We start from the raw sequence: 14,675 nt of genomic DNA, 5'->3' as shown, positions 1-14,675 counted from the left end.
AATATAAACATTAAAACTTTAAAAGACATTCCATTTGAAATTTGTCAAAAGAGGAAAAGCTATAAGGACTTAATTTATTTTCTTCAAGCCAATGGAATTTTGTATAGCTGGGTGATTCCAGAGGGTGTCATCTTTAAAATCAACGACAAAAGAGAAAAGATTGACTCCATTTTTAAAGCCAAAGAAATTTTGAGATGCCAGTTGGGATTGGAGGAAGAATCCATAGATGAAGAATCGAAATCAAGTGACTCCGCTATCACTGGAATGGATGAGGACTCTGCTGTAGAAACGGGTGCAGGCGCAACAAAAGTTATATGTGATTTCAGAGACAGAAAACCGAAGTGAAGGCAGAAGGACTGTGAAAATTGCCTTTTGAAGCAAACAAGAAGATGCTCAGAAAGTTATCTCACAACAACATACTAACATTGAAGCCGAGACAAACAAGAACTCTACAAGTATATTGTTGTACTAACACTTTTATTAATAACACTTAGATTAACACAGATATGATCTCCTCCTCTTGGGTTTTTAGTGTAGTGTGGTTATCTATCCTTTATCCTTAGATATAATCCCCTTCCCTTATATTTTCTTTGTAGTTTTGTAGTCTTATAAAAAAATTTTAAAAACGATCCCTCCGGGGATTTAAAAAAAGAAAGAAAGAAAGACAGACAGACAGACAGACAGAAAGAAAGATGATTTTCTAACCTATCGTATCATGACAAATGTTCAGGGGGGAAATCATGGCAAGATATTAGAGATGGAATAAACATTCAATGACTGTTATATCATCAATTAGCTTCAAGCCTAAAGATCATAAATACTAAAAGTAGAGCACTAAGAGATGTGACTGAGTTCGAACTCCTGATTATAAAACAAAAAGACCATTTACTACGATGGATACATACATTACTACTCAAGCGAGAAACAGAACAACAAATGAAAAAAATGTATGATTAGATAGTATATAAATCCAAAGGATATTGAGAAAACAAAAAAACTATAAAAAATGTTCAAAATGTCAAGACAGATGGAACTTTTCCCCATATGTAGTGGATGTGTAAAAAAGCAAAAATATATTGGAAGGAAATACATGGAGAAATGCAGAATATATTAAAGTTTAAATTCCCCATGGAAGCCAAAAATATGCTACTGTTATACTGCCTAATAATTTGTCAAATTTTTTTGGAAGAGGTATTCAAATACATGGTGACAGCAGCTAGAATTATCTATGCAGCAAAATGGAAAGTAGACATTTGTCCATGCTTAGAAGAATAGGAAAATAAACTTGCTGAATATGCAGTGATGGCAAAATTAACTTATTTGAGAAACAGATCAATTACAAATTTTGAGGCTCGAGATAGAAGGTGTACTATGCAAACTACAACAATTAAACATAGACTCCTCAAACTTATTAAAAAGTTATATACCGCTACTACTTGTCCAACAGGAGTCAAATTTAGAATTATTATCATTATTTATTAAATTTACATACCACCCTCCCCCAAAGTAGTCTGAAATACTGTATACAATGGTATTGCAATAAAGAAGAATGCAAATCAGTTCATTAAATCAACACCAAAGGGGGGAGTTTTATCTGCTTGTGGCACCTCCTGTTGATGTCCCTCTGGTGGGGTAGTAGCACCCACTGAAGAGGTCTTGTGTGAAAGTGGGCCCATGGGATGAGGTCTACTGTCAAATTTAAGAGGCCCAGCCATTGCAGAGAGATCCATGAGGTCTGATGCTTTTTGCTTGCATGTCCTTTTGATTGTGTCCAAGATCTCCCATTGTTTCTCTCATGGGAGAAAGACCATTGCTGAGGGTGTGTCTATCCTGGCCTCCCAGGTGGACTAGGTCCCTGGACAGTGTAAGAGGGCTCTTTCGCAGCTTTGTCAGGAAACCATGTTCCTGAAGCAGCTGAATGGATGCTTCTGAGTTCTTTGCCACTGATTTGCTGTCCCTGACCATGATCAGTAGGTCGTCTCATTAAGGGTAGACATGGATCCCCTGCTGTTTCAGGTGGACCACCAATGCTACCAGCACCTTGGTGAAGACTCTTGGCAACGATGACAGGCCAAAAGGTAGGGTAGTACCAAAACCAAAAGGTATTAGTAATGCTGGTCCCCCAGGGAGAAATGGAGGACTGGTGTATAGGAATATGCAGGTAAGCCTCCTTGACATCCAGCAGCACCAAGTAGTCATCCTGCTGTATAATCTGGACAACTGAGCGAAGTGACTCCATGTGGAACTTCTGCTTTTTTACCCACAAGTTCAGTTCCTTTAGGTTGAGAATTGTCCTCCAGTTCCCCAACTTCTTGGGCACCACAAAGAGGACAGAGTAGGCCCCTGGAACCTCTATGAGGTCAGTACCAGCTTGACTCCCCTGACAGCCAGAAGATGGTTTAGAGTTTCCTGTAGCAGTCATTGCTTTTCCTTTGATCTGGGAACTGGAGATGGGATGAACTTGTGGTGTGGTGGAGATGCAAACTATATCTTGTAACTGAACTCAGTGATGGAAAGAAACCACTGGTTGGTTCTGGTCTGCCTCCAGATGTGGGTGAAGTTCCAGAGATGACCCACTATCACACAGTCAGGTGGTGGTTCTTTTTACTGGACCAGCCCTGTCCTGCTTGTTGGGCGGAAACTGTCTGCTTTAGAACCTTGGCCAGTAATTAAAGGGAAAGTTGCTCCTAAAATCCTTGCCTTCTTGTCCCCTGGCATGGGATGTGTCCATGAAAGGAGTTGTAGGACCCCCCCCCTTCTGAGGCTAAGGTAGATGGTATAGCTTTCTTCTCCATCCCCTCCCATTGAGTTTTGCTAGTGCAGATGATCTGGGTTTTTCTGGGCTGTCCATCTGGCAATTCAGAGTAGAAATAACTCTCTTTCTCTGAAAGTGCTCAGCTTGGAACAGTCTCAATGAACTGTGCTGAGTATCTGAGTCCTCTCCTGACCACTCTTTCTTCCCTCCCTGAGTTGGGTGCTATAGAAATCTTTGCTGAGTGGCACTCCTTGACCTCAGATTCAGAGCCTGAGTCTCAAGAGCTTCAGGTCCGGTAACTTCATTCGTTTGTTTGTTCAATTTATACCTGTCCTCTCCACTGAAGCAGGCTCAGGGCGGCTTATATAAGAGATAAAACACATAAATAACAATTATAACATCATGCAAGAGGCATGGATTGACTGGCCCCATTGTGATGACTGAGGATCTAACCTCTTCATCAGCTGCCCCTACTGCTTGGTTGTGGTGCCTGCTTTTCCTAGGGCAGTTCTGCTTGTGGAAGGAAGAAGATCTGGGGAAGGGGGAACTGTGCCCCCACTGCCTGGGAGTGTTCTTTGGCCATTTGCTCCTGCCCCTGCCCCAGCCTCATGCCAAACCATCTGGGGTGGCTGTATCCTGGGGAGCCCTGATGGTGGGAGAATGGGTGGAAAGGGGGGGCATCCAGGTCAATTCCTAGGCCTATCTCCAGGCCTGTAAATACCATTTTGTTGAGACTCGGTTAAAAAACATGGGGGGGGGAATGGTGCAACTGCCATACTGGGGCTTCCCGCACTTGCTGGCAGACCCAGGAAGGCTTTGTGGTGCACCACCCCCCACCACTGCTCCACTCATGTCTGACTTGTGATGTCCTATGGAGGGTTGCTCACCTCTTTCCCTTTTTTTTCCGAGCCCTGTTGGGCAATGCCTGCTGCAGCCAGCTCCTTCCAGGCTACTGTGATCTGCGTTCATGCAGCATCTGCCGGTGGTGAGTCAGTGAGGGTGCAATCTGATGCTTTGCATCATCCTGTCCTTAGCAGCAGATGCCAGTGCTGGGTCTCTCTCTGGCTCCTCTCTCATAACTGGAGCTCTGGGCTCAAGGGGCCTTTCTTTTGTCACTGCTTCCTTCCTCTTGTTAGACCCCCCCCAGAGGGAGCCTTCTTGGAGGTCTTCTTCCCTGTTTTAGATTTGTCTGAAGTCTTGGAACCTAGGCTGATGCATCCTGCCAGGAGCTGCAGGGCTATGTAAACTGGAGAGGTGGTCTCACTCCCCCCCCCTCCCCGCAAGTCAGCCGCACAAAGATTTGCATAGCCCTGCTTGGGGCAAGAGGAGGCATGACCTAACCAGCTTGGATGACTTCCCCCACTGAAGGAGAAGAATCCTTCCACTCACAACAGATTGTTAAAGTTCTTCTAGTACTTTGGCAAATTTAGGTAGAGAACTTCAAGGTCAAGACAGTCATCACCTTCTTGGTACTCAGTAACTAGATAATAGCTGGAACACAAAGGAATTTGGATCTATTATCAAACTTTGAGATGCACATCAGAGGCACTCTAATGGTAGGTGAAAAGTGACTATCACAACCAGAATCTTCAAATGAAAGTGCAAAATCCAGCAAGGTTTACTAGTTTCACTTTTTAACCAACAGAATACGCACTAATCATTTCACTTGCTGTGCCCAAGAGGCTATTCTGCCATCCCTTACAGATGATATCCACTGCAGAACACCAAGGTCTGTGCTTCCTTGAATTCATCCTGACCTTTGTTGGACTCCCAGAATTTTTGTGGGGGACAAAAAATAGTACTTTTCAGAAAGTTATCCAGTGAGAGTCTGATCAGGCCAAGTCTTAATGCTTCCCATAACTACAGAAGTCAGTCTCCTAGGACTGTTGCTGAGATGAAGGTGACTCAAAATCTTTGTTCAAGCTTTTACATTTAAAACACATCTGGATCCTCCATCCTTTTTGCATATTATAAAGACTGCTTTAAGATATCTATGGAACTCTGAAGGAAGACGTTAGGTCAAGAGCAGGGAAAATACCATTCAAGTTGAAACACTCCCATTACACTCACTTCCCAGTCTGGATTCTACTGTGATCAATGCTTTAAGGAGGACCTGAAACCTTACTTGAGCTCCTTAGGTTCTTCATCTTCTTATATGTTGTTAGCAAGCTGTTGTAAAAGGAATGGACATGCCATACTAAAATTAAGTAAAAACATATATATTGATCCTATGTAAGAGACTCTCAATAAGAATATTTGGGAGGTAAAATCAAGCAGAAGCTGGGGATTTGGAGCTAAGAAGTGGTGGGTAAATGGTTGAGCATCACACACATACCATTTCTTCACTCTAAAATCAGTCCCTACCCTAAAGCTGCCTTCTATTTACATGTCTGCATATATAACACAATAATGCTCTCAACTGAAGACATCCTTTTTGGGATAACAGGAAGCGCCTCACCAGTATCTTTAAGGTAGGACCCCCACAAAAATGCCCCACCCCCCGTGTGTGCCAAGGTTTGCTATGGAGAATTTTCTCAGCCTTTGCTAAGTATATCTCCTGGCTACAGCCATGGCACCTGTCACAGGTCTAACTGCATCATAACCCACAATAGGCTGTTGACTGGAAGAGATTTTCCAACTCTCTGGTATGGCAACAAGCACAAAAAGTTAGTCTCACACTGAGGGTAGTGCTTCTCATCAGTAGTGTTTTGACATCTGCATATTATGGGGAACTGTGGCCGTCCCAGAGGGCAGTGGGACATCATAACCAACTTCCATAGTCAGCAGAGACTCGCCAAATGCAATACGGTTCCTTAATTGCCTCTTTATTGGATGCAGTTGCATTTTCCCGCCCATTTCTGCCACTGCAAACCTCAGTGGGCTGAGCTGTGCCTCTGCCTTGGAGCAGTTTCACCAGGCCTGTCCCAGTTTGGTAGATTTATCTTGCTCCAGACCCCTGATGTTTTCTAACATTTGATTCTATGCCCTCTTTGATGTACAATGTAACACCTCCCCCAACCCATTCCTCCCCTGTCCTGTCTACAGAGCTTATATCCAAAAATGATTGTATCCCATAGATTTTCCCCATTCTACCATGTTTCTGAGATGCCTACTATATCTGAATTGTCATTGTCCAGCTCCCCCAACTCATCTTGGCTTGATATAAAGTAAAGGTTAAGGTTCCCTTGCTCGAAAGCCATTCGAATCCGACTCTAGGGTTGCGGTGCTCATCTCCGTTTCAAAGCCGAAGAGCCAGCGCTGTCCGAAGACGTTTCCGTGGTCATGTGGCCGGCATGACTAAACACCAAGGCGCATGGAACGCTGTTACCTTCCCACTGAAGTGGTACCTATTTATCTACTTGCAATTTCTTGCTTTCGAACTGCTAGGTTGGCAGGAGCTGGAACTAGAGACGGGAGCTCACTCCGTCGTGCGGCAACCCGGGTCTCGAACTGCTGAACTACCGACCTTCCACAGCCTGCAGTTCAGTGTCTTAACCACTTGAGCCACCGCAGCTCCTTGATATACAGATAATGTATTTCCCTCTCCAGTAACCCTCACCTCCTTAGTTGCCACACATGCCTCAGTCGCCATATGGCCCTCATTCCAGGTTCTATTACGCTCCTATCAATATTACTCTTATGCAATCATCCCTTTGGACTGACTGGGCTGGAGGCTCCCCAGCTCCTGTTGGCTTTCCCTCTAGGATTAGTTTAAAAGCTGCTCTGCCACCTTTTTGATATTAAATCACCAGCAGCCTGGTTCCCTTTTGGTTCAAGTTAAGCCCAACTCGGCTTGTCCCAGAAAGTTCTCTAGTGCCTAGCAAATGTAAACTCTTCCTCCCAGCACCACTTTCTCATCCATGCATTGAGACCCCTGATCTGTGCCTGTCTGTGCCTGCACATAGAACTGACAGCACTTTTGAGAATGCTACCTTTGAGGCCCTGGCTTTTCACTTTCTGCCTAGTTACCTAATTTTTCCTCCAGGACCACACAACTACATTTCCCAATGTCACTGCTGCCAACTCCTCCCCAGCATTACCTATCAACCTATCTAGACAGTGTGTGATGTCCACAATCTTTGCACCAGGCAGGCAAGTCGCCATGCAGTCAAAACGCTTGTCACAGACCACACTCTATATTCCTAATGATTAAATCACCCACTACCAGAAGCCCACCTCCCTCCAGCCCCCTGGGGTATCCTTGGTATGAGAGGATATCAGTCCATCCCCCAAGGAAGGGGTTCCTTCTAAGGACTCACATCCCTCCTCCTCAGATGCCCTCTGACCTCGAGACTCTCTCTCCACAACAGCAGAAGAGCTATCAGCACAGGAGTGGGACTGGTCTGGCAAGTCCCTGAGGGTCTTTTCTCTGTCTCAGTTTCTCCAGGTTGGCAACCCTAGCCTCAATGGTACGAACTGACTCCCTGTGAGCCACGAACTCCATGCAGCGAGCACACACCCATGATTTCCACCCAGTGGACAGATAATCGTGCGTGTGGCACTCTCTGCAAAACACTGGATAGCCCCCACTCCACTGCTGGCTTTCTACCTTCATAAGTGGATAGCGGTTTAAATGTATCTAGGGTTATGCTTGGTGTTTAGCAGTTCTACTAACTTTCCTGACAGGCCTAATTCCCCAGATTACCTCATGGAAACCATTTTTTTGGAAACTGCTGTTACATTAGTTCTCTACAAAACATGGGTAAGATGATAAGTTAAACATCAGCTGCACATCTGTTAATATTCAGCAACCTTATATTTCAGTTCTTCAAAGACTTTATGATAATATTACCATATATCAGTTACCTTTACAACTTCGTCCTTTATAACCTTGAGTTGACATAACTTTTCATACCATCTGAGAAAAAAATAGTCTGGACATGGGCCTCTGCCCCCCCAATTTTCCACCAATGCAAAGAATTCAAAATATTTAATCTTCCTGACCTCCAATATAACTTTCACAATTATCTAAAATATCCTACCATGCCACTGTCCAGTTATCTGGTTTTTATGGTTCCCTTGATACTTGTATTTAAGAACATAAGAGACGCCAAAGTTGGATCAGGCCAAAGGCCCATCCCGTCATACCAGTGCCATCAGGAGGTCCACAGTGGGGCCACCATTTAAATATGCTGTTATTCACTTGGACTTATTCCTAACCTTCAAAGGAAGTATTTGCTCCTCTAATGCAGTTGTTTTAAGCTTTATTAAACTTCTGAGCCTTCCTTATTTATTTATTATTTCGATTTATATCCCGCCTTGCCACAGAGCTGGCTCAAGGCGGCTAACATTAAAACAATAAATACATTAAAATACAGAATAAATGCAAACAACCATTAACCGTGCCAATGATGATGTTGATAATAATAATGATGGCGGCATACAATATACAATTCCTTCCATTTTATCTAATCCCCTCATTTGTCAAAGTTCCCTCTCGAAATCAAGGATAATTGTATTGGACTTTTAAGCAAATTTTCATTTGAATATACGTTGAAGTTGCTAGTATTATGCATTATGGTCTGTGCTCCCAAGCATTTTGCCAAAATTACATCTCTAACCAGATCCTGAGTACCACCCAGTATTAAACAGAGTGGCTTCCCCTTGTAAGTTATATATACATGTTAACAATACATTCAGCTGTCGGGATGAGTGCTCAGATATATCTGGTCCAAATATATACCCAAAAATACCTTATAAGTATTTTTAGGGTATATTCAGGTTGATATTCAGGAATCTCGGCAATAACAGTATCCTGATCCAAAATATTCGGGAATATCTGGGAATATCCGTGAAAAGCATTTTAAAGTGCCAGACTTGGGTGATTATTATTTTTTTTGTAGGTTAGGGAAGGAAGGAAGTTCTCACAAGCAAATGAGATCACATGTTAGGAGAAGCTTGCCAAGCTTTTACTGGGATTCTCTGGTTTAACTTCAGTGCTGTTGGGCTTGTACTGCAAAACTGACCTTGGATTTTACTTGGCTTCTGTGATTTGATGCTGGTTCTATTGGGCTGAAAATAAAAGTCCCTCCCCTTGCTTCAGTTGTTTTGGCTTGGATTCTCTGATCTGACACTGTATGTGTTGGGTTTGCCACACTGACCTGTTGCTCTGCTGGGATTCTCTAGTTTGACATTTGTTCTGTTAGGCTTGTTGGTTCTGTTTGCATTCAGAGTCTTTGGCCATTGGTTGCTTGCTCTTGCATACATGGCTATTGTCCTGCAGAAAGCATACAATTTTTCCCCCAGAGGAAACAAAGGAGGATGGTTGGGGAACTTTGTTTAGGGTCCAATAGAATTAGATCCCTTAGTTCAATATACTTGAACCTTGGAGATTCTTTAGTGTCCAAGCAGCACTAGCTTTGTGGCAATTTTGGTGTCATTTTCTTGGAAAACAACCACTTCAGCCCCCCAGAAAGATTGCCCATAGGGAATAATGGACCCAAATAATTTCAAAATTCTGACCCCTCCCCAAATTTGAATATTGAACTGGTACTGGCCCTCTGCAAAATCCAGATCTGAAAAATGCTTTTTTTCTGGTGCACTTCCCTATTAAGATGCTATTTTACTTAGGCAATGTGTGACTGGTTTAATAATTATCTTTCTCTTTTAGCTGCATCCCCAGTTTCTTTCACTTTGTCAACATGATAACAATTTTGTCAAGGATGGGTGGATAATGAGATATCCAAAGTTCTATATTACAGTATGATATTGGGAGCTGATTGTTTGGTATGTATAGTAAAAACCACACAGTAAAAGATTCAAGCATTTTCCCCATTAAACATACCGCCAGGGCTTAACTTAGGGACAAGGTGGGAAGGCAGCGGGATTGTTTATAGTACAGCATTTTCTGCACTGTATCCTGTGTACAGACATCACTGTGACTATTCATATGCAAAATTTCCAGCTCTGAACCTAAAAACTACCAGCTCTGACTTGAATATGCTTTGTGTTGACAGAAATAGCTTTATCCCAATATTTCAAATTATTCCCCCTCCCAACACACACCTGAAATGCAACAGCTGAGGCTATCTGAAAGGAGTTATTCCAGTGTGCCTTATCCTAGTTAAGCAGAACGCAGACAGTATGGGCAGTGCTCAGGCCCCCAACGGAAGCACTCTTTTATTCTCTGCATCCACTGCAAAAAACTTCTTGCTTGTGCTGCTGTTTCTTGCCTAAACTAATACAACCTTCCCGCCAGTATTCCACTGTACACTTGGTTGTGTTAGAATGACTGACTATTGTGTTATGTCACTATAGTATGTAAAGGCTCAAGGAATATTTTCAGTAGAATATTCTAGTGTGAGTACCATGAGTCTTGGGGAAAGAATACAGATTTTCAGCAGCCAGTGGTACAAAAACACCGATGGGCCGAGACTATAAATTGCACATGATTTCCATTTGCACAAACACAAATTCTGATGGGAAAAGCCCAGTTCCTTCTTTTCTGCTCTTCTATTTTGTAGAATTTCTTCTACTTTGGTTGAACTGATTTTGAAACTGATTTTGAAACCATTTTTCTGGATTGCCGTTTGTTTTGCCTCAGCTCCTACATTAATCCAAACAATAAGGGACTTTATAGCATTCATAAATAACCTGCTGCTGCTGCTATTGGCACCTAGAAGCCAACCGTGGCAATGTTAAGCAACAACAAATTTCATAGTTCAAGAGGCACAGTTAAGAAAAAGGTTGCTCAGGAAAAAAAATCATTCATTTACCACAGAGATCCTTTAAAATGGCATGAAATCAGTCAAGTAACTATAGAAACCAATTTCTTCAGCTCTGTATCACACATCTCACACCTCAATTGTCTTTATTATTGTCTGCTGTCAGATCCTTAATCAGAAATGTGAACAGGCTTGATTTATTCAGTGGGGAAAAGAATCTGTAGGTCAAGTAAAAAAAAATTCTCACTCACACAGTCTTCAACCTTAGGTATTTTCATTTAATTCTGTTCCCACTAGCTCTGGGGGCAACTCCAGTGAGATCCAATATTAAGGCTCAATTAAAATAAGCTCCAATTAGTGGAGCTTTTTTCTCTCCGGCTAGAAAAGTCAGGAAATGGATATTGGGAAATGTAAAAAGTCAGCTACTGAGAGGAGGCTGCAGCAGACATAAATGAACTTATTTGTTGATTTCTGCAGTTGCTATGCAGAGGCCTCTGGGAGTAAAAGCTTAACCAGTCTAAGCTATAAACTAAAACCCCTGCAGCTAAACATGAACTGTGTGAAACAAGGGCTCCATTCCAGAACAGAAAACTGCTGGGCCCAGAAAATTAAAAGCCAGAGGCGTTTTCCATTTAAAACTAAATCCCAGTACCGCCTCCCAGCCAAAGAATTATAAGCAGTATCAGATTTACAAAATGAACAATTACCCTGGAAAAATGTAGCCTATTGTACGGTCCCAGATGCTAAATCTCAAAGTGTCTTTTTTTTTTCTAATCCCACATTATATTCCTACCAAGCACATTGCTATAGTTTAGGCCTGTCTAGAAACAGCGCTTTGTAAACTATGAAAATAAAATGTTAAGAGCTCATAATTCATTGACCTCATTTGAAGTGCTGCCCTTGCCTGTAGCAGTTCCTGTCCTTCCCCAAGGCCTCTGCAAATGGTATGCAACAGCAAAATAAACCCTGACCTAATTGCCAGGAGAGGGCTGCCAATCTTCCCTCAAAAACACAAAGGCAAGCATGGTAACTTGAAAAGTCCTACCTCCTTTGCTTTCTGCTTCAATCGCAGCTGTTCTGGATCTTCTTTATTGGAACGGCTCTATCAAAAAAAGAAAGTTAATACAAATTACTAACAGCTAAACACAGCATATACAACATATCCTTAAATATTTAATAATTCACCATTTTCCCTTTTGATCGGAAAGTTTAGCTGTAGGGGCTTAATGCCTCAGTCCAGACTGGCTCCCTACAACACTCCCTTCACCAGGGACTGCTGCCTCTGTTCTAGCCCAGAGGAAACAAACTAAAAATGATGCTAACATTGTCAGTCAGGTCCAGTCTAAGCGTGATGATGTTCATGTCAGCAACAGACTGGGAGGGGGGGGACACTAAGGGGGAAGAGAAAGATCCATTTTTTAGTTGAGTACAGCAGTCTTCCTTAAGTAACCAATTTTAGCTCTCATTCTAGATATGTATGGAGATTCTGAAATGTCATTTACAAAGGTTACAATAACTGGCTACATTTTATACTGGAGCTCTAACTATCAACGGGATCTCTCAGACGAAGCTGAGGAAGAAAAAATCCCTATGTAGAAGCTGAACTCTTACAGATGTGAGCCGGAAGTTTCCCATTCAAATGTCAGTGCAGTCATGTACTCACTGGGCACCCTTTAGCAAGATGCTATTATCAGGCAGCTCCAACCTTCTCTAATATGTCTGTAAAACTGACCAATTTACACGGTTATTTTAAAGGACTGAAGACAGTGATCCACTGCATATATTAATGTTGGCCTCCTACAGACTCTGGAGCCAACCTTGAGATATGTTCACCTTTCTCCTTAGTTTCTTTGATAATAATGAACCATAGTTTATTGTGTGAGGGGGGGAGTCATTCTTCCTCCGGACCATGTCTTGTATCTTCCAACCCTCCCTCCACCACTGCCATGTCCTCTGCTGTTCTTGCCACCACTGGTCCCTCCCTCTGTTTCCATCACTTTTGCTGGCACAGACTCTCCCCTACTCCTTTTCCCCTTGCACCCCGGCACTGCTGCCACATGCTGCACCACCATTCACAGGGGTAGCTAGGCAACCCTCATAATGACAGCTGAGATCTCACAACGTTACCGTGAAATCTCATTTTTAACCTTTAACTTTAAGGATTTTTAAATCCCTCTTTTTTAGGCTTTCAGGTTTTCTGCAAACCTGGGAGTGGTCCCTCAGGTTTGCAGAAAAATCCCTCTTACCTGTGCATCATCCTATTGTGTAGATTTTTTATCAGTACTCTAGGGTCCATTCTTCAGAATTATATATTTTGATTGTTTCTATATTAATAAGACTTCTGCTATATTAGTAAGACTTCTTACAATATGAAACCCCCCGCTGATATGGACTCCGGATCTTGGGTGTTTGTGTGTGTAAGGGCTCCCTGGGCTTTTCCTTCCTGCTATGAAACCTTGTTAGAGTCTCATCTTCTGCACTAAACTTTGAGAATCTACAGACTCCACAACTGAGGGGCCCCTCTGATGTCTAAATACTGTCCCTTACATGGACCCATCACTGTAGCACTTAAACCTAGAAAATATTCAGAAGGAAGGTTTAGGGTGTTCCAATGCTCTAGGTCTTGTGAGTGGCAACCCTTTCAAATTCTCTTACCTTGGCTGCTCGAAGCAACATTTCCCGTTGTTCTTCATCCTTTCTCTCCTTCTCCATGTGATCTAGTTTTTCAAGAAACCTCAGCTGAGTCCGAGTGTCACCAGACATTGCATACTTGTTGTTGTCCTGAAACGAAAACAGGATTGCTGGTTATGATTTCACAAATCAAGAAAGATCACTAGCCCAAACTCTGTCCTGGTTTAAAACCAATTTCCCATCTGTTCTGATTGATAATTAAGATGTAACAAGCATTTCAGACAACTGTTATTTCAAAAGGTTCCAGATCTCTGTCTGTGAAGCACTTTGTTCCAGGGCCAGCACTGCCCAATCTCTGTATAACTTTGTCTATTTATAGAAAATTATATTAAGCCAGGTCTCTCCCTACCTTCTCTCCTGGTTGATAATCCAGGTATCTGAAGAAAGAATTTTAGCTTAAGTCCAATTTCAAGCGGCCAAGCCCTAGGACAGATCCAGCATTCAATAGCTGCCAGAGGAAGCCCAAGGAACTTTGCAAGCAGGGAAAGAAGGGAGATGATCATCCTCTGCACTGTAATTAAATCTATGAAAATAACTGGGTAATTGATACTCTACTAGGGAAGAGTGGGGAAAATCAACACATTTTACAAGACATCTTGATCTTTCCTTAAAACTTGGTTTCTCAAGTGCTGAAAGGTACTGATGCAGTGTAGTCAAACATGATGAATTTATCATTTGGTTTAATGGAAACTGTCTTTGCTTATGGTGCTTTCAATCATGTCCCACTGGGCTGGGGAGAGACTATACCTGGTTTCCAGAATAGGCAGACAGCCATGCTAAAGCAGAAGTATTCTCTTTAGAAAGGATTTTGGAAGTAACCACTGACAGCAACAGGAGAAAGTTCTGTTTTTGAGTGCAGTACACACACTGTTAAAAACACAATGAATCTCACTTCATGCCAAATTTCATACAGCGCTGATTATCCAACACCAGAGGATGGTCATCCACTATCTAAAGCTGTTCCCTGAAGTCTAAACTGACCACTCATCACTCAAGCTGTTGTCATGCAGTCAGTCAACCTTATGTCTTAGTTATGCATATACACATGCAGGGCTCTACTGGTAGCAGGAGCTCCTTTGCATATTAGGCCACACCCCCCAGTGTAGCCAATCCTCCAAGAGCTTACAGAGCTCTTCTTACTGGGGCTACTGTAAGCTCTTGGAGGATTGGCTACACTAGGGGTGTGTGGCCTAATATGCAAAGGAGCTCCTGCTACCAGTAGAGCCCTGTACACATGTAATGTTGGTTGCCTCCTCTGAAGACAAATTCTGGTATTTACCCTTCAGAAGATATGGTGTTTGTAAATAACACATGAAAAACGCCAGCACTTACCTAGATCTGGGGTGGGGGGGAACAGGGATGACTAAAAGTGCTGTTTTCTGTCAGGAATTTTTCCCTATTTCCCTTTGCTCCCTCCTTCCCATTCCAGAAGGTCCTTAGGATCAGCATTTCAAGAAGCTTAGTGTGGATCCACTGGCAGAAAATGACCACTGGATTCAATCTCAAATTCTCTGAAAACATAAATCATCCTGTGTACTGCCCTAATTGTCAAGTTTGAAAATTCA

At 42.6% G+C, this 14,675-nt stretch overlaps 1 protein-coding gene across 1 annotated transcript in view; it reads right to left on the bottom strand.

The window, feature by feature from the left end:
• Positions 1-14,675, bottom strand: part of TAF4B (TATA-box binding protein associated factor 4b) — a 96,167-nt gene that overhangs the window by 23,742 nt on the left and 57,750 nt on the right. The window contains exons 13-14 of the mRNA XM_015427792.1: positions 13,075-13,200; positions 11,465-11,521 (exon numbers count right to left, since the gene is read on the bottom strand). Of these exons, the coding sequence (XP_015283278.1) occupies positions 11,465-11,521; positions 13,075-13,200 (183 nt within the window). The remainder of the gene's footprint in view (positions 1-11,464; positions 11,522-13,074; positions 13,201-14,675) is intronic.

Source organism: Gekko japonicus, unplaced genomic scaffold, assembly GCF_001447785.1.
Source record: "Gekko japonicus isolate JY-2015 unplaced genomic scaffold, Gekko_japonicus_V1.1 scaffold533, whole genome shotgun sequence".
Taxonomy (NCBI): Eukaryota; Metazoa; Chordata; class Lepidosauria; order Squamata; family Gekkonidae; genus Gekko; species Gekko japonicus.
The sequence above is the reverse complement of the archived record's forward strand: the minus strand, read 5'-3'. Positions and strand labels throughout refer to the sequence as shown.